The sequence below is a fragment of the Schistocerca serialis genome, chromosome 3 (genome assembly GCF_023864345.2).
Source record: "Schistocerca serialis cubense isolate TAMUIC-IGC-003099 chromosome 3, iqSchSeri2.2, whole genome shotgun sequence".
NCBI classification, from domain to species: domain Eukaryota; kingdom Metazoa; phylum Arthropoda; class Insecta; order Orthoptera; family Acrididae; genus Schistocerca; species Schistocerca serialis.
Window position 1 is genome coordinate 103993094 of NC_064640.1, and position 26763 is coordinate 104019856.

The following is a 26763-nucleotide window of genomic DNA, read 5'->3' on the forward strand; positions in this document are numbered from 1 at the left end:
GACCACTGGCGACAACATCGATGTACTGTGGAGACCTCACGCCCCACGTGTTGAGCAATTCGGCGGTACGTCCACCCGGCCTCCCGCATGCCCACTTTACGCCCTCGCTCAAAGTCCGTCAACTGCACATACGGTTCACGTCCACGCTGTCGCGGCATGCTACCAGTGTTAAAGACTGCGATGGAGCTCCGTGTGCCACGGCAAACTGGCTGACACTGACGGCGGCGGTGCACAAATGCTGCGCAGCTAGCGCCATTCGACGGCCAACACCGCGGTTCCTGGTGTGTCCGCTGTGCCGTGCGTGTGATCATTGATTGTACAGCCCTCTCGCAGTGTCCGGAGCAAGTATGGTGGGTCTGACACACCGGTGTCAATGTGTTCTTTTTTCCATTTCCAGGAGTGTATATAGCTAAAGGCTACCCAGCCATTGATCTTCGTCTGTGCGAATGCGCACAGGTTGCCCGAACTCTTACGGGAATCGTCACCTTAGTGTGCGCGAGTAATGAGTGGATGGGCAAATATCTATTAGGTACGTTACGTATGTAGATTGTGGACAGATCGGAATGTGGGTCTCACGGGAAGCGTGCAATGGATAAGTCCCTGCAGTCGCGCTATTCATTTGTGTCCGCGGTGGTTCAGCTGGATAGAGCGTCTGCCATGTAAGCAGGAGATCGCGGGTTCGATATTTCTGCGTTGGATAGTTTGCCTTTTTTACACCAATTCTTCTGCTTCGATTTTAGGGAATTATTACTGACAGTATTTTTTGATGGCAAGAATGGCTTTATGAGACAATGATTCCAGAAGCTACTCTTTAATTATAACCATCGGTCCCTAAACTGAGGTCACTATAACGCACAACTCATCTAGAATAGCTACCACATTTCCCCCATCAACGAATCTTTCCACACAGAGTGTTACTGTTAGAAGCGAAAATAATTTTTGTGCTACTTGGGAACGATAGAATGAACTGATATATCTTATTTCTTTTACGAGTATTTAGAGTTATTGCTTTGTGATACAAAATACTTATTTTCTTGAACTTTTACTTGACAACTGAACAGAAATTTAAACTGCCATCTACATATAAATAAAAGAATCTGCTAGGTCGTGCATGCCATCGTATGGGCAGGCCGGTCCATTTATACTGTCAACAAACCGGTGCTGCTTTATGATAGAATGATTTGTCATGCTAATACCATCATCGTCTCCACACTGTTCCCCTATTGTATGCAGTGCACAATGCTATAAAATGTATCCATATGCTTTCTAGATTTAGGTTAAGCGCAATAAGGTGACCACCCACTAATCACGTGAAACACGCCTATACCGTAACAACACCTCGTTCGTACTTCACTATTTGCACTTCACGTGATGGCAGGTAACGTCCTTCAGCCATTCACCGAACCCAAACTCTTCCATCGGATTGCCGCAGGGTACAGTGTGATTCCGACGCACAAGTCGCCGAAGTGACGTCAAATAAGACTTGCATCAGGTGGCCGAACATCCCAGGTGGGGCTCACAACCAAAAATGCCATACATACATCTCATTTTTTGTGTGACTTACCGGAAGCTGCTCAGTCAATGTACCCTATTCTACGTACAGTCATTGTGCTAGATGGATTGCTGACAGCACTTTGGAACTCACGAGTGATTCCTTCAAAAATGGTTCAAATGGCTCTGAGCACTATGGGACTTAACATCTATGGTCATCAGTCCCCTAGAACTTAGAACTACTTAAACCTAACTAACCTAAGGACATCACACAACACCCAGTCATCACGAGGCAGAGAAAATCCCTGACCCCGCCGGGAATCGAAGCCGGGAACCCGGGCGCGGGAAGCGAGAACGCTACCGCACGACCACGAGCTGCGGACGTGATTCCTTCCGCTGATTTCATACGATTTTTTACAAGTACTTTCAGCAGTCCTTGACAGATCCTGTCCGTCAGTACGAGAAGTCTGCCTAGTCTTGGTTTAACGATAGGTGTTCCTTCCCGTTTCGACTTCACAATAACATCACCTACACTTAACTTTTGAGGTCATCAGCCCCCTAGAACTTAGAACTACTTAAACCTAACTAAGCTAAGGACATCACACACACCCATGCCCGAGGCAGGATTCGAACCTGCGACCGTATCGGCGGCGCGGTTCCAGACTGTAGCGCCTAGAACCGCTCGGATACACCGGCTGGCATCTACAGCCAACTTAGACAGTTTTAGACGTGCTGAAATTTCTATTATGGTTTTGTTTCTCAGGTGATATTGAATGACTAGTCCACGTTTGAGGAGACTAAGCTGTCCTGACGGACCCAGTTGGTTGATTGGCTGATTCGGTGGATGGGACCAAACAGCAAGGTCATCTGTCCCATAGGATTAGGGAAGGATGGGGAAGGAAGGCGGCAGTGTCGTTTCAAAGAAACCATCCCGGCACTTACCTGAAGCGATTTAGGAAAATCACGGAAAACGTAAGCCACGATGGCCGGACGCGGGTTTGAACCGTCGTCCTCCCAATGCGAGTCCAGTGTGCTAACCACTGCGCCACCTCGCTCGGTGACGGACACAGTCTGCCGTTACTGCTTCACAACACAATACCTCCCGTTCCTCCTTTTTACTGACGGGTTCGTCTCTCGTGGTATCTAATGGTAAATTCCGCATACTTCTGATCATTGTATGTTGTTGTTCCTCCTTAATACGCTCCGGACAGATACTATAGACACTGCATGGCAAAAAACGACGTACCACGAAAGAATTATCCCAATGGGACGGAAATCGGTAAATGTGATGTACATGTACGTTGTCTGGGGCGTTTCCCGACACGTCTTCGGCCAGGAATCTCATTGAATGGAGTAGAATTGTCTTCAGTGATGAGTTCCGCTCCGAACTGAGCCCCGATGACCACTGCAGAAGTATCTGGAGACATTCCGGACAGTGGTGAGATACCAACCTGGCTGTCGCCCACCGTACAGTCCGACATCCAGGAGTGATGGTATGGGGTACCATTTCTTTTCATAGCAGGACCCCTTTGGTTGTCTTCCACGGCACTCTTATAGTACAGCAGTATGTCGACGGTATCCTACGCCGCGTTTTGTTGTCCTTCATGGTAAGCTATTCTAGGCTCATATTTCAGCAAGATAATGCCCGCCTTCACATGACTAGAGTTTCTATTGCTTGTCTCTGTGATTGCCACACACTACCTTGGCCAGCAATGACGCAGGAACCCTCCACAGTTGAGAACGTTTGGAACATTATGGACAGGACCCTCCAATCAGCACGGCATTTTGACGATCTAACGCGCTAGTTCGACAGAATTTGAAACGATGTCCTTCAGGAAGACATCCAACAACTATCAATCAATGCCAAGACTAATAACTGCCTGCATAAGGGCCAGATGTGTACCAATGCGTTATAGGCTTGCTCAATTTGTGAAGCTCTTTCTCTTGAATAAATCATCCATTTGTTTCTGAAATTGCGACCATTTGTTTGTACATGTTCAACACATTCTGATAATTCCTTCGCTGTGTGTAGTTTTTAGCCTTAGAGTGTATTTGACGGCTGTGTTTAGTTATTGCGTAGTCAAACGATATCGGATCTTTTCGTCTATATACACGTTTTACATTTAATGTATTTAAGTTTAGAGTCAGTTACTAATCTTTGTGCCACAACTGATCGTCTGCAAGTCTCTCTGCATTTCGCTACAAACTTCTAATGATGTCACTTCCAGGTACACAGCTGTGTCGTCTGCGAACTGCCTCATAGATCCGGTACACCGTGAACAACAGTAGTTCTGTCACACCATCTTGAAGAGAGAGAGCCGGCCGGGGTCGCCGAGCGGTTCTAGGCTCTACAGTCTGGAACCGCGCGACCGCTACGGTCGCAGGTCCGAATTCTGCCTCGGGCATGGATGTGTGTGATGTCCTTAGGTTAGTTAAGTTTAAGTAGTTCTAACTTCTAGGGGACTGATGACCTTAGAAGTTAAGTTCCCTAGTGCTCAGAGCCATTTGAACCATTTTGAAGAGAGACACTGTTGGTATATACAGTATACAATTTTTTAGTGCAAGGCTAGAGTGCAAAACTGTTTCAAAGGCTTGCTACTCCTCACAGATTTGCAGCCAGATCCTGAAATAAATATGACTCGATATTTCTCCGAGCCCTGTGACCGTCTTCTTCAGGAGAGATGCCATTGCTGTGACTGCTGAGTCCCACTGAAAACTGATGCCGAGGATGAAACCATCGTCCCATATAGGCCCCCGTACTGTATACGGAGCATGTGCTGCCCATAAGACTGGGCTTGTGGCACCACTCATAGTAGAACACTGCCGCCGACGATGTATCGCTCTCAAAGACTATCTTCTAACTCTAGGGCCGGTCCTAGCAAGGAATGTCGTGCTTTGATGCGGGATAAAACAGGGTTCCACGTCCTACTAAAAGGAAAACCCTTGTCTACATTAATCAAGTTGTCTGCCAGCATAGTTTCAATTGACTTCTTAGAAATACTGTCCCAACAACCGGACGTACTGGTATATGTCAGGGTCTCGTGTACCTTGTCTAAACAATCCTCCGCTACTGCCGATTTTTCAGGATGTTATCGTCTTGTGTGCGGCGATGTTCCATGTGCCTGTCCTCAACTCTCGAACTCGACAAGCCGATGAATGCCTTCCCACACTGACAACGAATTTTGTGTACGCTAACCTTCCCCAAATCATCTTTGACAGAGCCGAATAGTGCGCTAATCTTGGTAGGTGGACAGAAGACTCACTTGATGTCAAACCTTCAAAAAATTCTTTCAAACTTAAAGGATATACCCCATCATAAGACCGAGTGAGGTAGCGCAGTGGTTAGAGCTCAGGACTAGCATTCGGGAGGACAACGGTTCAAAACTGTGTCCGGTCATCCTGATGTAGGTTGTCTGAGATTTCCCAAAAAATACTTAAGACAAATGCCAGGATGGTTCCGCTGAAAGGGCACGGCCCATGAGGGACGTTAAACACAAGTGTTCCTTCGTTTTCCCAGCATACGGAACAACGGCCACAGAACTATGCTCCTCTTCATGCAATTCTGGGGATGAACCAAACTGCGTAGTCTGATGATTCTGCTTCTTGATGTATCCATTTTCGTTAAACGCTAATGCCAAGTGTGCAAGTTTCTTTGTTAAAATATTCGCGTCGCAAATAGCATATGCTCTCGCACCAGACTTCTAAATACGCCACTACGTTCGTACGGTAGGTGGCAACTTTTTGCATGCAGATGTCGATTGGTATGTGTCGGAATTCGGTGAATACCATGTTTCAGAGTACTATCATGTAAACTATTATGTCCAAAAAAGGAAGCTTACAGCAGGAAACACTATGCTGTTTCAAAGGCTCTCTGGGAAATAAGAAATGCGGCATCAAACGTGAGCTCCACTAGATACCGCTTCCCGGATCTAACGAACGATCGCAGAAAGTTCAATTTTGCACCACCTTTGCTTGTGGAAATCATACTTATTTCTACATAGGAGTTGTTCTATTTCCAGAAAAAATGTCATAAGCGAGCTTATGACGACCCCTTTATCCCTGTTTCCATACTCAGATATAGTATTTTCTTTACATTAGTTTTCTCAAGAGTCGATTCGCGCTTGTGAAGCAGAGCGACCTTGCAACGACTTTGTCTGACGTAGCATCTAAAAGCGTAAACGTGAACCCAAGAAACAATATTTGACTTAACCCATAATGCGCTCTGTAACTGCTCTTGTGCTCGTGTTTACTTGAAAAATTTCATTTGCCTATCGAACTACTTCTGAAACGTTTAGCAGACAAACCACTGGGTCGTCGTATTTAGCAACGAAGTATTCGCCGCACTTCAGTGCTCACCTTGATTTTGGTTTTCTACTAAACATAGTGAATGCATCCATCACTGGAGCAAGAGTCACCTTGAGAAATTCCTCCTGAAATTTTTCGCTTATGTTTACAACATACGGGAACGAATCCTGAAAGTTAAATCAGTTCATTCAATTTGGAACAGTCAATCAATTCAGTTTGTCATAAAGTTGAACCTTGCTTTTGGGGACCAGAATGAGACTGACAAGATGTTTATCGACTTTCTTTCATTACTTTAAGACTTTTCAAAACAATTAAAGTTAAATTTTGCCATTTTAAAAACTGGGCATGCTACTGAATATGACTTTATGTAAATGAATTTTACTCAAGTTATAAAGCACAGCAAGCACAGTAAGAAATTTTGGTCTTATGTCAAAGCGGTAGGTGGATCAAAACAAAATGCCCAGACACTCTGATACCAAAATTGTACTGAAACAGAGGATGACAGACTAAAGGTCGAAATACTAAATGTCTTTTTCCAAAGCTTTTTCACAGAGGAAGACTGCACTGTAGTTCCTTCTCTAGATTGTCGCACAGATGACAAAATGGTAGATAACGAAATAGACGACGGAGGGATAGCGAAACAATTAAAATCGCTCAAAAGAGGAAAGGCCGCTGGACCTGATGGGATATCAGTTTGATTTTACACATAGTACGCGAAGGAGCTTGCCCCTCTTCTTGCAGCGGTATACCGTAGGTCTCTAGAAGAGCGCAGCGATCCAAAGGATTGGAAAAGGGCACAGGTCAACCCCGTTTTCAATAAGGGACGTCGAACAGATGTGCAGAACTATAGACCTATATCTCTAACGTCGTGCCGCAGGGGAGTGTCGTAGGACCGTTGCTATTCACAATATACATAAATGACCTTGTGGATGACATCGGAAGTTCACTGAGACTTTTTGCGGATGATGCTGTGGTATATCGAGAGGTTGTAACATTGGAAAATTGTACTGAAATGCAGGAGGATCTGCAGCGAATTGACGCATGGTGCAGGGAATGGCAATTGAATCTCAATGTAGACAAGTGTAATGTGCTGCGAATGCATAGAAAGATAGATCCCTTATCATTTAGCTACAATATAACAGGTCAGCAACTGGAAGCAGTTAATTCCATAAATTATTTGGGAGTAAGCATTAGGAGTGATTTAAAATGGAATGATCATATAAAATTGATCTTTGGTAAGGAAGATGCCAGACTGAGATTCATTGGAACAATCCTGAGGAAATGCAGTCCGAAAACAAAGGAAGTAGGTTACAGTACGCTTGTTCACCCACTGCTTGAATACTGCTCAGCAATGTGGGATCCGTAACAGATAGGGTTGATAGAAGAGATAGAGAAGATCGAACGGAGAGCGGCGCGCTTCGTTACAGGATCATTTGGTAATCGCGAAAGCGTGACGGAGATGATAGATAAACTCCAGTGGAAGACTCTGCAAGAGAGACGCCCAGTAGCTCGGTACGGGCTTTTGTTAAAGTTTCGAGAACATACCTTCACCGAAGAGTCCAGCAGTATATTGCTCCCTCCTACGTATATCTCGCGAAGAGACCATGAGGATAAAATCAGACAGATTAGAGCGCACACAGAAGCATACCGACAATCCTTCTTTCCACGAAGAATACTAGACTGGAATAGAAGGGAGAACCGATAGAGGTACTCAAGGTACCCTCCGCCACACACCGTCAGGTGGCTTGCGGAGTATGGATGTGGATGTAGAACCCATGAAAAATGCGTAATTTTACGACTCTATAACTTTAAAAAACCACTGAAGCTACTACTGCTGACGATACAATCACAATCTTTATACCTGAAAGTAAGATGTAAGAAAAATGAAGAAGACTTAGAAATCAAACAGTAATAATCTGTAGGTATAAATGACAATGTATTGAACAAAACACCCTCGCTCATACAACGAGTTGAATAAATTCTAGCTTACATTTATATGAAAGGCGATTTTAAAAAGTTCGTAGCTTGCCTTGTTAACTGCAGTGCAGTTGATGATGTTGTGCCAAAACATACTTCTGCAAATTCTTCACTTCTTCGGTCAAAACATTATGATAATGGAGTCGTCAATGCTACACATAATAGGCATACTTGGCGCGAAGTTGTGCAAACCGCTGCAAACCCATATCTGAGTCTGGTAATTCTTTACCAGGGACGACTTCCTAGCACAGAAGTAATGACAAACGTCTTCCTCCCATACATTGTGCAGATGTTAGGACAAAGAGTAAAGTTTTGCGGACCGCACCAACAAATACGACTCCTCACTGTCACTGCTGTCCAGCTACTTCTGCTCTGCCCAGTCTGCCTGCAGGAGAGTTTTTTCTGTGTAAAAGATGTTTCCACAACTGAACGCGACATGGCAATTTGTCACTCCAATCTCGACACTGCCTGTCGGGTCTGTCTACATCACATTTTCTCTTTTAGCAAAGGCATTCCCAAACGGGAACTACAAGGGCAATAGCTGGGTTGTTTTCAGGCCAAATGGCATCCTTCTTTCTTATGCCTGTTTTGCTACTTTTAATAATAATAAATAAAATTAAGGATGAGCTGAGACTGCATATAAATGATTTGTTTCATCTTTTTAATGCTAGAACAATAATTCGTATGAAACTTCCTGGCAGATTAAAACTGTGTGCCCGACCGGGACTCGAACTTTTTTTTTTTTGTAACCATATATATTTATTTAAATATATTAACAACGATACATTAAAAAAGACATTTTATTCTATTAATCTATTATATTCCTAGTGTTCGTTAATATTACTGTCATTTTATATGTTTTCGTTTTTATATTTTACTTTTTCGTTTTTTTCTTATTGTTGTTCCTTAAACCCTTTTACATGGCCATTTGTCGTTTTTTTTTTTTTTTTTTTTTTTTGAGAAGGTAGACATTGCAGGACAGGCATAACAGTTTATATTTGGCATCGGTGCATTGATTTTGAGTTTATGTTTCTGTATGTGATGCACTTGTGATGCCACAGGCACATTGTGTATTCTGGTTTGACCTCTTCCTCTAGTTACACTGTTAAGTGGGACAGTATGAGGGAAACGTCACCATGATAGGTGGAGCAGAAGTGGAAGAAACTTTTTTTACATATACTACAGAATATTCCTAAATTGAAGAAGAGAGAAAATTTTGTCATATTACATAAGAGAAGCAGAAAGGATAGTGTGAGTAATCAATAGAATTTTATAGGCACAAAGTAAAGGAAATCATTTTTAAAAAATATCTAATAATAATAATGAGTAGTTGGCACTTTCCACTAAGTAATGCTTGTTTCCTATTCAGTATAGTACAAATAATGGAAGAAAAGTTAATTTTAAAAAAACTGGTAGTACTACTGTGCATACTTTTGACACTGTTTTGGCTGCGAGCATGACAGATGTTTGGTGAGAAGCACTTTGTATCACTGATTTCACTAAGAAGAAACACTTTATACTCTTATACTTCACTATTTGATGCGAGAGGAGAAAGCATTTTATCTTTTGTGTTGCACTTATTCACTATCACTGCACACGTTATTCTTGTGGTGAGTGTGGTGAGGTGGCTGGTGGCGGTGCTGAGGGTCACAGGCTGGGAAGGACTCTGGCGATTGCTGTCTGCAGTGGAATTTGCAGGAAGTTTTTAAGTTTTTGAAGTTCTCGTGGTATCGCCTGTGCTGCTGGGCTGTCTTGTTCTCTTCCCAGAGGTCCATCAGGAAGGCCAGCTGGTCGGTCTGCCTCCGCGCTACGATGGCGTGTGCCGTCATGGCGAGGATCCAGAAAGTCGCCAGTCGCTTGGGCCGTGGAAATGGGCTGCAGTCTGGGACGGTGATTGCTTCCACTGTGATGCTTCCCGGCGCCCTTCTGTTGATGTGGGCCACCATCTGCTGGCACGCTTCCCAGATGTTGATGGCATTCCCGCACGTGAATCGGTGCTCGAAGGTGTCGGTCATGCCACATACGTCACACTTGTCACTTGCGACGAGTTTTATCTCCGCCAGTCTTTGGTTGGTTGGTACCGTTCTGTTAATTATTTTGTACCATGTCTCCTTCGCATGTTTAGGCAACACGTTTTCCGAGACGTTCCCCCACATTTGTTTCCAATTGTATTGCGGGAGTTTGTGTTCAATTTTGTTTTTTGCCGGCCCAGTATATTCTCTTGGCTGTTCTGTGGCTGGGATTCGCCACGGTGTCCAGAACGTAACTTTTGTTGGCGTAGAGCGGCCTGACGTGTCGCATTCTGAAGGGAATGTGCCTCGTGTCGACCGGCGCTTCTTGTGATGCGGGCTTGTATCTTCCAAATATCTTGGCTGTGACGCTGTCAGGGTTTTTGTCCTGGATGGCGAGCGTTCGTTTTAGTAGAAGGGCTGCACATTTGGTCTTTATATCAACTAGACCTAGTCCCCCTTCTTTCGTTGGCAGCGAGCACGTTGCTTGCGCCACTTTGAATATATTTCGACGCCACAACAGGTAGTACACTGTGCTCGTTAGTGCTCGCGCAATTTCTGTCGGGATGCTTAAGATTTGCGCCAGGTACCAAGCTTTCGACAGGATCGTCGTGTTTATCAGTTCTGTTTTCTGGTGAATTGTTAGCTTCCGGTTCGCGTGCTGTCTGGAGAGACCTCTTATGGTGTGTAGCACGTCCCTCTAGTTGTATGCGGCCATTCTAAGTGGACAAGACTGTATATATATATTTTCCAAGAACTTTATGGCTTTCTGCTATTTTATACCACTGGTTGTCTGGTTTGAGTCGTTGATTCCCTATCGGCAGTAGCACTGTTTTTCTGGGGTTGGTTTGGGCGCCTGACGCTTTTTGGAATGTATTCATGATGGTTTCTACTCTCCCAATATCTTCCTGGTCTTCAATAAAGATGCCTAGGTCGTCAGCGTAGGCTATACGTGCCACTGCTTTGCCTCCTATGGAGAAGCCTCTAATGTCGTTTGTGAGTTTCCGCAGCAGCGGGTCCAGTGCTATAGCGAATAGAGCCATTGACAATGGACAGCCTTGCCTCACGGATCTGTCCACTTTTATCAGTTTTGTTTCCCAACTATTGATTATTACTGTCGATCTCGCAGTACTTAGTATCTTCTGGATGATTGTGATGAATGTTTGCCCAAACCCGAGTCTGTTTAGTGTCTCTACGAGATATTTGTGGTCGATCCTGTCGAAGACTTTGTTGAAGTCCACCGAAATTATGGCACCTGCGCTTCTGGTGGTGGCTGCCTGTGCTATTATGTCCCTGTAGGTGCATGTAGCGTCAAATATATTTTTCCCTGGTACCGCACATGTTTGCCACGGACTGATGACTTTCCTCATCGCCGATTTCAGGTCGTTTGCGATGCATTTCGCTATTATTTTATAGTCGGCGTTGAGGAGCGTAATCGGACGAAACTCTTCAATGCGGCGGGCGGCTCTCTTCTTAGGGATGAGTGTTATGGTCCCTTCGGTCAGTCCAGGTGGAATTTCCGCCCCATCGAGTATCTCGTTCACCATTTCCGTGAATTGCCCTCCTAGCACGTCCCAATATGCGAGGTAGAACTCGAGCGGGATGCCGTCAGCGCCGGGTGCTCTTCCTCTTGCGCTGGTCCTCATCGTTTCTTTGATGTCATCCACGTCGACATTTTCTGTCAGCAACGCCCTGTCTGCGTCTGTGAGCACGCTCCTCGTCTGCTGGAGGATTTCAGCAGTTGTCGCGTCGTCTGTCGCTTCTCGACCGAACATGTCTCGGAAATAGTCCTCGATGTGTTTTGTTAACTCCGTTTTCGTCGTGAGCGTCTTTCCCTGCTCGTCCTGAAGCTCACTTACGCACTTTCCTGCGCCTCTCTCCCTTTCCCTATTTAAGTGGTGCATGGTGAGTGGCTCTTCATCCACCTCGCCATATGTTTTACTTCTGGTGACGACGCCTCTTATTTGCTGTTTCTTTATTTGAAGGAGTTTTGCCTTGATTCTCCTCACTCGCGGCAGGTATTGCTGGTCGTCTGCTGGTGCGTCGAGTGCGTCTTTCAGGCACTGCTGGTAGAACTCGGCCGTGGTTCGCCTCCAGAATGACTTTTCCGCGTTGTATCTTATCAACAGGCTGCCCATTGTCGGCTTCGCTCGTGCCAGCCGCCACTCGGTCGTGCTGCTGTAGCGTGCGCGCTGTGCCAGGCATTCTTGCCACGTTTCCACTATTTGCTTGCGCACTTCCGCGTCCTGCAGGTGTTCCGTATTTAGCTTCCACGTGCTTCTTGTGCTGACGTTCTTTCCTTTTTGGAGATGCAGGCTGCATTCGTAGCTGCAGTGGTTCGAAAAGGTGACAGGATAGACTTAGACGTGCGCTACATTTTTAGTTGGTGCTCTGCTGACATATATACGGTCCAGTCTGCTTTTACCATTTTTGTGATGGTATGTAAATTCAGTATGTGTTGGATGGAGAAGGCGCCACGAATCTTCTACTTTCAGTCGTCGGATCAGTTCTTGCAGTTCTGGGCACATGTTTGCTACGGGTATTTGGTCTTCAGCTGCGGCGACACAGTTAAAATCTCCTCCAATGATAATGATGTTATTGTTCTGCATCAGCAGTTCCACTACTTCTTCATTATAGAAGGTGCTTCTTGCTCGCTTGTTGTCTGTGCCAGAAGGTGCGTATATGTTGATAAAGAGCGTCTCTTCTATGTTTAGCGCTATCCCTCGGCCGCTTGACAACATTTTAGTCCCGCCAAAGTCGATCTTGTTCCGTACCATTATTGCCGTACCGCATTGGGATTCTGGGTCTATATTTGTGATTGCCGCATATCCTGGTATCTGGTTTATTTTAGTCGTAACCACTTCTTGCAATAGTGTAACGTCTGTTCTTCTATGGCGTAGGAAGTCCGCGAGGGCTCGAATTTTTAAAGGTGTGCTCATTTTATTTATGTTGACTGTGACAACTTTATAGATTGTATTTGCCTTCCTGCTCATTTAGTTTATCAGTCGGTGCTGTAGTCTGTGTCCATGTGGACATCTCTCTGGCTGTTTTCTCTTCGGTCCTGTGACGAGTTGGAGCTGCGTCTTCCATAGGTCCCGAGTTCGAGTCTCGGTTGGGCACACAGTTTTAATCTGCCAGGAAGTTTCATATCAGCGCACTCCGCTGCAGAGTGAAAATCTCATTCTGGAATAATTCGTATGTTTATCCTTGTAATTAAAACTTTACAGCGATCTGATTGCATTGACTGAAATTATAGAGGACCAAAATTTTTTAGGATTCTTTGATTTAGCTGGTAAGATCTTGGTTTCGAATTCATTCTTGCATAGCTATCCTCGTGCTAAGTTTGACTTTGTGTAGCTTTTGTTTGTCATTGGTGTTTCGGCTTCGTTTGAATCTGCTACATAGATATCTCTCGGCTTTAGTAGGAACTTCCTACTACGATCCGTGATGAGTCCTTCCCATCTCTTAGTATCTCCCGCATCACCTACTTAACTAGCACATGGCCTATATTGTGCTAAAGAGCCAAGGAGAACTTCTTTCTCACCTAATTCCTATTTCCTTAGGATGTCCATCACCAGCTTAACACTGAAACTCCAAATAACGAACAACCCTACCCTCTGTGCAAATCCAGAACTTGCTGGAAGATTGGCTCCAGAGCAGCAGATAGGGTCGCTCTTACTGGCTCAGATGTACTTTCAGTAATGGGCAACCCTTCATATATGTTGTTAAGGAGCCGTTCTGGTAAAAAATTTTAACTTGTCTCACATAATAATCGAAACAACTGTTTAAATTATTATGTTATCAATCCCCAGATCAAGGGTAATCACAAAATATTTAAGTTTTACCTGATATTTTTTCGCATAGCGTTAAACGGACACGTTTTATTAGTGCAGGATGGGGTAGACACAAGGAAGGTTTGAGTTTAAAGTCCTGTCGACTATGTGGAGACTTATTTTGCCAGTAACGGCTGTCTATCACCAATCAGTAACAGAAAAAGTGATCGCACCCATAAGACAAACAAATGAGGTTACAAATTTAAGAAAAATTCAGAGTACATGTGTAACGCCCAAACTAACATTAAGAATATTATGAAGTATGCCACTGTGATTTATTTACAATGTTTATGCTGTTTGCAATGCAACAACTTATACATCGATGTAGAAAACCATAAAGACCATAACAAAACAAATCACCATCCACATTTATTAGGAACAGACGATATGCTGCTGACCAAAACACCAATGTAATTGGAAACGTTAGCCATCTGACGACGGACATGGTAGTCCGAAACCGGTTATGGCATCGAAATAAAGCATTTTAAAATTATTTGTGGCTGGATGCGTAATTCACCAGCAAATGAAACGTATTGTGCAAACTTAATGAACAGGACCGAGCGGGGTAGCAAAATGGTTAACAAACTGGACTCTCATTCGGGAGGATGAAGGCTCAAGCCCGCGTCCGGCCATCCTGATTTAGGTTTTCCATGATTTCCCTAAATTGCTCAAAGCAAATGCTGGGATGGTTCCTTCGAAAGGGCATGGCCGCTTTCCTTGTCTAATGTTCCCTAATCCTAGCTTGTGCTCCGTCTCTAATGACCTCTTTGTCGATGGGACGTTAAACACTAATCACTAACACTAATCTCCTCCTTCTCCATATTTAAAGAGCAGAAATCTCCCTTGGAAAACCAAAATACGTGTGCATTTATGAACTACTGGTATATAAGTTCTAACATTAACATATGTATGAACAAGTTTAAAAACTATATGGGTATTATAGAAGAAAACACTACACACAATACTTGGAACATTGTCAGCAACGAATGATGAATCCGAAAAAATACAGAATTGTATAAACAGATATAGCAACAAAGATAAAAGTTAGAAGAATTAAGAGGATTGGTCATATAATGAGATCACAAAAAGACTGATACGCAAGATGATGGTAGAAAAATCTCCAAAAGGAGGCAGACTACTAGGATGGACGAGCATGCGATTTTTAGATTATGTGTAAAGGTACATTTTTTAAAATTGTCATTTGGAAAGCCTGTTTTGAAAACAGACAGGTTTACAAAATATTGTTACGTCGGCAGCAAAGAGCTTACATAGCTTTTAAACTGCTTTATTATAATAGTAACAGTAGGTGTAGGGTTTCGTTCTTGACGTTGCCGAAGTAACTTTTCCGACATTCGTCTTATCTTATTACAGTAAGCTTAAACTGGGAAGGTTGGGCTCAGATGTGCACCCGTTCCACCAGATTATGAGATGAGTGTCTTAAGCACTGATTCAGGTCCCTTCGTGAACCAAGTGTGACCTGTATGTCAACTTCACTTACCCAAGATCTAGTAGTCATATCTGATGAACACCTCTGAAATTTTTTGCGTGAAGAGAGCATTTGCACTTCGTGTCAAATGAGTTTAGAACATGTCGAAGAATCGTACAGGCCTGCAGTAGACACCTGGTGCATTAGAAGTCATTCTTCTTACGCTATAATGATGGGGGGAAAGGGGGAGAGAGAGGGGGAGGAGAGGCGGAAGCAGGGGGGGGGGGGAAGAGAGGGGCGAGGGAGGCGAGAGGTGTGGAGAGATGGAGAGAGGAAGAGAGAGAGGGAGAAGGAGTTGACACATGGATCAGTATACAGGGTTTGTATTTAGGAGGAATGGGTAGATTTTCTGTAGCTTTCTTAAATTTCTACAGATGAATTCTGGTAAGGTTTAACAAAGCCACGACCAAGTCTAATTCTTATTCTCGTTCTCGCCAGGCTGAACTATTACTCACTCACTTGCTGTGAACAGTACACTAAACTGTCTTTCCTTTTCTCTTTTTCCTTGTAATAGTAGTAGTGCTAACTACTGAGAGCAGTATATAGGACCACTAAGCGGCAGCAACTGAGGAGTTTTCCGCTAACGAACAAAGGACCTTTTGTCACGGTTATTGCGCTGGAAGAACTGCTGTGGCTGCTTTTCTTGTCCTACTCACACACTCTTTCTGAATCCTCGATGTGCGAAGGCTACTGCTTCCCCATCATGTCTGTTAATTTCGAGAAAGAGGATTTTTTGTTTCTGCTTTTTCTAGTTAGTGCTTATTTTTGGGTGTAACTCCCTTTTTTAGGGTTCTGTACCTTACTCAGTAAAAACGGAAACCTTAAATGATCACCCTTTTTCTCAGGTAGAAGTATAAATTTGAAATTAATGTTAAATATTGGCGTCTACAGTCCCTTTGCGGTGTACAAAATTTACGCTGCTAAGACATGGCAGGGAAAAGATATAGCCATTTATGTCACATACTTTGATACTCCCACTCTCACTCATCAGCAGCTACGGATGCACTATCTACATACATAATTAGATTTGTGCGGAACCTTCTGAGCGCGAGACACTCGGACTATCCGTTATTTTTCTTTTTTTTTATGAGGGAAGAGCCTTATGACAGCAGTATGTATGGTGCCCAATCTTTATTCTAAGTGTATCTCTCGTTTTGCGATAGTAATGCGTTCCAGAGGTCTGTACTACAAAGTATATATGCACCAAATCCAGTTGTCAGAACAAATAATCACTCAGGAAGAAGACCGACGAGCGGACGGAGGGAAAAAGTAGTTAGAGCAAATAATGCGAGAGGTGAAAAGCTGGAGAAAGGAATGAAGCATCGTTTACAGTGAGAAATTCAGTGGATTTAGGAGCACTTCCCAATGTGGAACCGGCAGTGACAGTCTCATGAATCCTTGTTCTGAGAAATTATTGTGCGCGTGTAAGCACTGGCCCCTTAAACATTTCTGCTTCTCGGATAAGGTACCTGAAAGTAAGATTATATTAGCCAGAACTTACCTGTATGTTGGAATTCCAGATGTGAATACGTAGCTTAGGCTGTTTGCAGCGCCAAAGAAGACCGGAAGGCAGATCAAAAAATAGTTCAGAATCTGATATCGTCCAAATTCTCCGATCTCCACTAGAACATCGTCAAAATCCATTTTCTTTACTTCAGCGTTTTCGTCGTCATCCGCCTGCAACGAAACCAAAGATCATACATATAATACTAAAATGCAAAATGTCAAAAAATTAAATTTTTAAATTGTATTATCAGCTTTAGGATATCAGTTTTTTGCAAAGACTGGAAAGTTTTTAAGTATCTGTTGACTATAACTGTAGTTATAGAAAATACACAAAATTACGTGAAATGACTTTATTAGTCAGTAAAATAAATAATTAAAGTCAGTTTTACATTTGCGACTCAGTATTGAAGCACCGGCAAATATTACTTGTGTAGGCTCTGATAAAGTACATGCCTTTTTCGACGTTTTATCTCGTTACGCAATCACTACTGCCACAAAAACTCGTATGTAACATCCTACCCAAAAGATATCGGGATGATATTTCTACAAAACATCGGTGAGGGAAGTTAAATGTAACTGTTCAACATTTTAGAGTGCTCTAGAAATCAGTTCCAGGGAATTAGCAGAGACAGACAAAAAAACAATTAATGGAATCTTTGTTTCTGGGATGGACTGTATTAGATTACGGCCAAAATTTATCGGTCTGGTAGAGCTACAGCGCAAATTTCAATGAAATTTTCAATTTTTTATGTTGCCCATGCCCGCAATAATGTACGTGAAAATTATCTGTGGAATTATTTTGCTCACATGGCTTTTTAAAGTCGTAGTGTTGTGTCCGTGTCTCATTTGTGTGGTTGATCGGGAATATAGTGGCGTCATAAAATTTATCACCGAGGCAAATTCAAGCTAAGGTTGTGAACGTTTATAACGAGTCTGTTACTACGAAACGGCCAAATACTGACACTGCCACACTCCTCTCGAATGTGGTCCATGTTAATGATGTCCCGGAATTGCAAACAAAATTAAAGCCTCGACTAAGTGCACAATATGGTAATGTTAGGCAATGCAAATTAAGTTCCTGATGCCGCAGAGTCACAATCAGAAAGATCAAGGTAGTCATCATCATCATCATCATCATCATCATCATCATCATCATCATCATCTTGGACACTTTCCAGCCACTGGCTGGGTCTGTCGGGAACACAAGCCTCTCCATCGTGTTCTGTCTTTCCACCATTCCCCCTCTTCCACCTTCGTCCAGTTCTCTCCTCTTCTCGTCACACATTCCTTCACTCCCTTCACCCATCTATCTCTCGGTCTTCCTCTGGGCCTCTTCCCCTCCAGTTGCAGATCAAACATCCGCTTTGGAATTCTTCCCTCATCCATTCTCTTTATGTGTCCATACCACTGCAGTCTTCATTTTTCTATCCTGTCCTGTACTGGTTCCTCCTTTAGTCTTTCCCTCACATACACATTTCGCAATCTGTCTCGTCTTGTTACACTCAACCTGCTCCTCTGGAACTTCATTTCACTAGCCTGTATTCTACTTTTGTCGCTTTTGTGCATTACCCATGTCTCACTTCCGTATGCCAATATGGGGACAAGTAGGTTCGGTATATAATTCCCTTGGATTTCTGTGGCACCTCCTTGCTCCAAATAAGCCCCCTAATGCATTTGTAGAACTGCCCTGCTTTTCTGCACCTTTCATTTATTTCCATTGCGTTTCCCCCCTTACTTTCAGTCATGCTTCCCAGGTACTTGAAGTTCTCTACCACTTGTAGTTTTTCCCCCTCCACAAGTTATATCCACATTTGGCCTATTCTTCTTCCTTGTTGTGACAATTATTTCACTTTTCTTTGCAGAGAAATGCATTCCATATTGTGCTGCCGTTGCCTCCCATACATCTAACTGCTCTTGCACCACCTCCTCGCAATTTCCCCATAACATCAGGTCATCGGCAAAAAGCACTGCTTTCATTTTATGATCTCCAATTGCATCTGATACTTGCTGTAGGATTTCATCCATAACAATAATAAACAATAAAGGCGAAAGTGCACTTCCCTGTCGCAACCCATTTTCCAGCTTGAACCATGCAGTACGTTCCCTCCCCACTTTCACACAACTCTCACTTCCCTCATACATTTTTCTGACTTTTCGTGTTATCTCTTCATCTATCCCTTTTGCGTTCAGCACATCCCAGAGCTTGTCCCTACAGATAGGGACGATAGGCCTAGCAAGCCAGTAGTGGATAAATCAACTGCTTTTAAAAAAGGGAACATGCCTCGGATCAAGGTAGTATGTACATTAATTATGGAAAGCCACATTTGTTGAATGCTGGTCAAAAGCAAATTAGTAAGAGATTTTTCGGGCCGTTTTAATATGAATCCAAGTGATTTTACGCGCTACTACTGCGGACGAGGCGAGTGTCCAACACTCCACGCCTGAAGCGAAACAACGGGGAAAAAAGTGGATGGTAGCTGATCAGTTCCAGACAGAGGCAAAATCAGTTTTATTTGCCGGTATTGTTATGGCCAGTATTTTATTCGATTGCAGGATCCTAATGCAAAACGCAAAACAGCACTTGATGAATACTACTTAAATTTTCCAGGCCAATTGGAAGAAAACCTACGAGAGAGGATACCTAGATTGCACAAGAAGACAATCATCTTTCATCATCATAATGTTCTCTGCTACAGAGGTGATTTGGCATTAGGGAAATGCAGAGAACTGAAGTACGAATTGTTGCATCACCCACCCTTACACAGGAAAACTGGCACCCTGTGACCTCTGCCAGTTCTCGCAGCTAGGAGAGATGTGGCTAGACAACTTTTCGAGTCGAAAGAAGTGGTTATGGTACCGTAGATGGAAATTTCGTAGATCTTTCAGAATCATTCTTCAGGATGGCACGTGTTCAATGGAAAAACGTTGTACAAAGTGTGATGACCAAAAGGAAGACGCTATCGTAAACTAAGTTCATTTCCTACGTTAAAGTTATCTTGTACACTGTCTCGGCGAGATTTTTGTCCTTGTCTCCGTAAGCGCGGAGTGTGGCTATAAGATTTGCCTATTCACTCTTCCTCACCGAGCCGCTGGTTTCAAATTGTAAACTAGCACATCCGTTCATCAAACCTCTCAGCCAGCAATAATCTCTATAGGATTTCATTTTGAAGACTAGTAAATATGGTGTTACACGAAAGAAAGATTCGGGCAGTAATAAAAAAGAGAGTCTCTAAGTAACAAAAGTACATTAGCATGAACAAAAAGAAAAGAAAGGATTACTGCGAAATAAAATAGACAGCTACATTCTTACAAGTAGCAGAGACTGGAAAAAAACGTACAGGAGCGACAGAAAAACGTGGTAGTTAAATATGTCAGTTGCAAACTGTCAGATTCTGACTGTTCTTCATCCAGAGTTAAAGGTAAAAAAGCGGGGAAAATCATTTATGAAGATGGCACAAGCAGGAAACGGAAGAACCAGTAATTCAGAATTCAGTTTCAGAGACATATGTAAATGTTTGAACGAAAATATGTGAAAGTCATTAAATGAAGAAGAGAATTATAAAATGAACTGTATTTGAAGTAATGTGTGTTGAGTGTGGGAAAGGGAGAAACACAGACAAGATGGTGATTGGATCAGAGATGTGGAAATCATTGGCCACAGGTGTCACATGTTACTCGCATTGTCGACAGTGTTACACATGTTGCAATTTTTTTCAAATTTTTTTAATCGTTTTTAATGCAGTTTGATTTGCATGTCTGTTTTTTAAGCTTACGGTTTTTCCTTTGCTGCACATGAAAAATGATCGGAAAGGTAGCCTTGCAAGCTTACGTTGGACGTGACAACAGTTCACTCTGGGTGAGACGAAACTGCGCAGGCGAGCCCTTCGAACGGAAATCAATACGCGCCCTCGTGCCCTCGGCCACCGGGCAAGCACCCTGGACGAGGGTAGTTTCACTGGCTAGCACACGTCCAGCCAGTGCGAGATGCGTGCCTAACTATGAGTAATTCTGCACTGCACTTTACCATAACACAGCGTGAAGCGCTGTTTGCTTTATGTTACTCTGTGGAGACCGCATCAGCTTTGGATACGTGATTACTAATGTGAACAGTTCGCTTTTTCAATGTTACAACTCTTTCGACAGTGTTACGTGAAGCACGGTAATAAAAAGAGGAATTAACAAGATTGCAGTTTACCGTCGCACCGACTTAAAAGTCGGATGAGTACGAACCCGAGCGCGACTGAATAAAGATGGTGAACATACTCTGTTGTTGCCTCTTGTAGGAAACGAAGTCGCTTGAATGAACTAAGGAAGCAATAGTGACAAATTAGGATCGCTGGACGGTAATTTATATCCCGTTTCTTCCGTATACGAGTTGGATCATTTCTATCACATCATCTAGTTCGGTAGGGTTGGTTGCGTGGTTAGCTCCATGTTCCAGTGATCGTTTGACCTATTTCCTTTATCTAAATGTGGAACAAATCAGTTTACAGGATATGTATATATGATTAGATTTAATATCCTTCTACAGTCCTACTCATGCAGCTACACTTCAAAGCTAGTATTTTTTTACAGGCCGCCAGTTTTTAAATAAAACTACGTCTGTGAAATAGAAGTAGTTGTCACGAAAACTTGCTTTACTAGCTGTCAGACATTTTACGTTATTGGGCAAACGATCAAAAAATTTTTATTAATGCTTATTGAACTCCCTTCTGAGCGGCTGACAGTTTTAACCATGGATGAGGGACATTCTCCGTATAGTGTTTCAGGTATGGACATCACTATTCTTCGCAATTTGTGATAGGCTGTTTATGGCGAATTTTAGTAGCGAAAATCGACAACATGTCAAAGCGAGGCAAAGTAAAGCTCTGAGCTAAGATGCCGGTATCGCCATCAATCTATTCCGTAGCTACCCGAAATGATTACACGCGCCATCTCCCCATTATTCGCCACATAGACTCGTACTGGGCAGGATGTCTAAGATGTGAGCTCTTGTTGTATAACAACACAATGCAAGCGAAAAAAAAACTGTGAGAAAAAATTAAAGAGCCGGATATCCTGAGGAAATATTCAAATGCTGTTCCCTAATAACTAAGGAAAGCTTAAGCATCGGAACACCAACTGTGGACGTTCTGTAGCAGTTAATACTTACATGGTCGTCATCAGACTGATTCTCGGATGATGTAAGGTAAAAGCTGATCAGCAACATAAACGAATACTGTGGACAAGCCGTTCTTAATCTGGAGTTCAAGGTCCCCTGGGGCCTTGCGACATTTTTGTAAAGACTCAACAAACTGCAGTTAAAACAATGTATCGTTTTAAGCTGGGAGTACACTGGCAAGTTTTTGAGAACATAGATTCAAATAATGGTTTTCACACGCTGCAGTTAACGTTGTTGTATAGTTTTCGGTACTTGAGCCAGTGTAGAGGAAAAACAATTTACCTATGGGTACTCAACTTTATAGGAATGATGTTCATACTGTACGCTGCAGGATTTGCTGTGTTAGCAGTGTTAGTGTCATGATTTTCCATTAGGCGCCGTTACTGGTACGGCGACGTAGGGCTGAAACAATTATCAGAGTGCAATGCAGTTGCAGACAGTCAACACAGTTCTGGACAAGGTGAGCAGGGCATCACTCGCAAACTTGTTTAATCAAAACAACAGCAATAGTGCTGCTTCGCGAGTATCGACGCATTAAAGGATTGCGGAGAGGTCCTCTTTCTGCACCGGGATTGAAAACATTGTTCGGTAGGTCGAATTAACTGCCGATTTGGGAATTTCTCCTGGGAGAGATCGACGGCCAAATGCTCCACAAATTGTTGAAGAAGGTTCTGTAGCCATAGCTGAGAATGCTGAACGCAATGTACTATCTTTAAGTTGTGCAAGAGCTGTGTCACGACAGCTGAACATTCCATGGTCCACCGTCCGAAAAGTGCTGCGGACAGCTGTGAAATGGTTATCTGGCCAAGTTTCCAGGCTGTCGTGGATGCAGATGGTCGGCACACTGAGCAACGTTCGTAACGCTGAACGTAAACATGGTACACAATTAAGAAATGTTATCCTGCCATGTAGAAATTAAAATGTGTTTCTTTCAATGGTTTCTTCGCTAACTCTCTTCCTCATGACCTTAAAAATGTTCCCAAAATGTTTCATTGCCCTACCATAACTCGTTTTTCGTGGGGGCCTTCTCCAGTTTAACAACTTTAAGATGTCTTGACCACACTTTTTATTATTTTCAAAATCGCCTTACGCGTTTCGACATTCCATCATTTTCAAAGGCTATAAAATACAACACAAAAGTTGAATAGAGATACAGTATAATGAGTAAAATATCGTTTTCTAGCTTACCAATGTTATGTCTATCATATAAAATTGTTCAATAGATACATTATATCTCGTCAAAGTTATCAATCACGAGACAAGTGCAAACTGTAACCAAGAAACAAACTGGAAGTGGACTGAACCCCTAGGCAGCGCTGGATGCGTGGTAAACGTCGCACTTCGTTGCTCACAAAACAGTTTCACCGATATGTCGTATAAAACAATTTCATCAACAAACAATTCATAGAAATCACTTTATAATGTTTTACAAAAAGATATTTCTGTTTCTTACAAAAAACGTGTAACAGATCTTTTGAATGGTCGAAGATAATACATTGGAAGAGACCGCTGAGTTGCGCAAGGGTATATGAGGCAAACAGTCTATTAACAAACAGTTGTTGACATCTTACAGCATATAAATTAATGACGTCAGTAAAAGTACATAAATATCATTTTATAATAATTTACAAAGAATAGAAATATCAATCGAAGCGTGTAGCACTCACTTATGAAGAGCAGGTGGTGCCCATGCATTGCTGTTTCCGCCAATAGGAGCAAATGCATAAACGCCATACAGGGAATTCAAACATTTTGAGAATGCGCTACGTTGGAACGCCATACATCAGTTTTATCAATACTATATGGCAACCATCCCAGATTGCCTTATCTAATTGGAACTCCTGACATCCCAAACACTAGTTTAACTAAAGCACGATCGAAAACACAATCATGTAAAATCCAGTGCAATATTACTGCTAATGGTACACTGGCAATTGTGCTGCCTTGCATAACTTGTTCCCTTTTATTTATATTACATGTCACGATTTTGTCTAGGAATCAAAGATAACAGAAATATGTATAACTATATAACGTACCACAAGCTGTGGTATAACAACTGATAAAAGTTAACGAAAATTAAAATTATAGAGACTCGAAAAGAGGGTGGGAAGGGAATATGTTTATAATTGGCAAAAATTCAAATGGTTCAAATCGCTCCAAGCACTATGGGACTTAACATCTGAGGTCATCAGTCCCCTACAACTTAGAACTACTTAAACCTAAGGACATCACACACATCAGTGCCCGAGGCAGGATTCAAACCTGAGACCGTAGCAGTCGCGCGGATCCGGACTGAAGCGCCTAGAACCGCTCGGCCACCGCGGCCGGCTATAATTGGTAGCTTAAAATAAAGTACATAAGATCTGTTTTTCTATGAGCATAAAATTGTTTTCTGTAAATAATACACATTGGAAAATGCCATGAAGTAATGAAAAGAGTTCTGTGGGGTGGGGCGGGGGGGGGGGGTTCAAATGGCTCTGAGCACTATGAGACTTAACATCTGAGGTCATCAGTCCCCTAGAACTTAGAACTACTGAAACCTAACTAACCTAAGGACATCACACACATCCATGCCCGAGGCAGGATTCGAACCTGCGACCGTAGCGGTCGCGCGGTTCCAGACTGTAGCGCCTAGAACCGCTCGGCCACCCCAGCCGGCAGGGGGGGGGGGGGGGAGGGGTAAACAAGATTAATCTTGACATAGCAAAAAAAAAAAACCTTTAAAAGTGTTCGTAATTCTGTGACTACAAACGATTTACAATGACGTCTTTAAACACAATAAAGGAAAAGCAGGATGGAAAAGCTATAGTAGTGATGTTGTAGGAGTTTTCAGTTTATGCCATGCAGCGTCAAGCGGTAACAATTACTTATGAATGCTCTATCCACATATGACCATCACGAGCAAATGACTCTATATATGTAGTGAATAATTAAAATTTTACTCATCTTAGGTAAAAAGTAAAACACAGGCGGAAGCCATATAAAGACGCAAAAAAAAAAATGGCTCTGAGCACTATGGGACATCTGAGGTCATCAGTCACCTAGAACCTAAGGACATCACACACATCCATGCCCGAGGCAGGATTCGAACCTGCGACCATAGCGGTCGCGCGGTTCCAGACTGAAGCGCATAGAACCGCTCGGCCACAAAGGTCGGCAAAAGGCGTACAGCCTTGGGGGTAAAAACAAAATGGTACAGCATTTATCACGAAAAGAATACTGTGTATCCGCGAACTGTAGTGCGTAGCCATCTATCGAGGCCCAAGGATGGGCGCAGAACCGTAAGTGCTCCGAAAATGGAGTGAAGAACCAGTTCTTGGTGAAATCTATCTGTTCGTTTAGTATTTCTGAAGAAAATTTAGGTTTAATCTGAAAAATCTCCAATTCCTCAGCGTATTTGTTAGTAGCCCCTTAGGGGTGTCGCGTAGAATTTTAAGATTCGTTTGAATTTCACCTAACGTGTGGTTGTTTCGTAAAAGATGTCTTGTAATACAGCATTCATTGTTGTCATGCGAACGGCCTTGCTCCAATGGTAACACAGGTTCCAGTCAGTCCACCGAAATTAAAGCACTGTAGTGCTTGGCTAGCACTTGGATGGGTCACCGTTCGGGTCTGCTGAGTGTTTTTGGCGAGCGGCTGCATCCTGCCCCTGTGAGGCTAATTGAGGAGCTACTTGACTGAGAAGTAGCGGCGCCGGCAACGAATACTGACAACGGGCGGGAGAGCGGTTTGCTGACTACATGTCCTTCCGTATTCGCATCCGGCGACGCCTCAGGGTTGAGGATGCCACGGCGGCCGGCCGGAGTTCGGCCTTCAAGGCCTGTTCGGACGGTGTTTGTGTTTGTTCATTGCTGTACATATGTTCTCTAAAATGTTTTTGGAGGGCCTACCGATCTGTCCTATATATTTTTTTCGCAATCACCACAGTTAATCCTGTAACCTCCCGTGCCCTCATACTTATCACGCCTGGCTGTTTAGGCCCTTGGTTTCCAGTATATTTCTTGGAAGCAGTTTGCACTTGTCTAGTGAATGAGAATGTTAACGAGATACAATGTATCTACTGTACAATTTTATATGATTGACATAACACTGGTGGGCTAGAAAACCATACTCTGCTCATTGTACAATGTCTTTAATCAATGGTGAAATGTAAAATATTTTCATACTCTACTGGCCATTAAAACTGCTACACCACGAAGATGACGTGCTACAGACGCGAAATTTAACCGACAGGAAGAAGATGCTGTGATATGCAAATGATTAGCTTTTAAGAGCATTCACACAAGGCTGGCACCTGTGGCGACACCTACAACGCGCTGACATGAGGAATGTTTCCAACCGATTTCTCATACAAAAACAGCAGTTGATCGGCGTTGCCTGGTGAAACGTTGTTGTGATGCCTCGTGTAAGGAGGAGAAATGCTTACCATCACGTTTCCGACTTTGATAAAGGTCGGATTGTAGCCTATCGCGATTGCGGTTTATCGTATCGCGACATTACTGCTCGCGTTGGTCGAGATCCAATGACTGTCAGCAGAATATGGAATCGGTGGGTTCAGGAGGGTGATACGGAACGCCGTGCTGGATCGCAACGGCCTCGTACCACTAGCAGTCGAGATGACAGGCATCTTATCCGCATGGTTGTAACGGATCGTTCAGCCACGTCTCGATCCCTGAGTCAACAGATGGGGACGTTTGCAAGACAACAACCATCTGCACGAACAGTTCAACGACGTTTGCAGCAGCATGGACTATCAGCTCGGATACCATGGCTGCGGTTACCCTTGACGCTGCATCGCGGGCATGAGCGCCTGCGATGGTGTACTCAACGACGAACCTGGGTGCACGAATGGTAGAACGTCATTTTTTCGGATGAATCCAGGTTCTGTTTACAGCATCATGATGGTCGCATCCGCACATTGGAAGCGGGTATTCATCATCGCCATACTGGCGTATCACCCGGCGTGATGGTATGGGGTGCCATTGGTTACACGTC

General features: G+C 43.3%; 1 protein-coding gene across 7 annotated transcripts in view; it reads right to left on the bottom strand.

The window, feature by feature from the left end:
- LOC126469776 (organic cation transporter protein) overlaps positions 1-26763 on the bottom strand; it is a 298044-nt gene that overhangs the window by 62851 nt on the left and 208430 nt on the right. For all 7 annotated transcript variants that reach the window (XM_050097012.1, XM_050097006.1, XM_050097008.1 and 4 more), the window contains one exon: positions 16603-16778. In XM_050097012.1, coding sequence (XP_049952969.1) covers positions 16603-16745 — 143 coding nt within the window. In that variant the 5' untranslated portion in view covers positions 16746-16778. The remainder of the gene's footprint in view (positions 1-16602; positions 16779-26763) is intronic.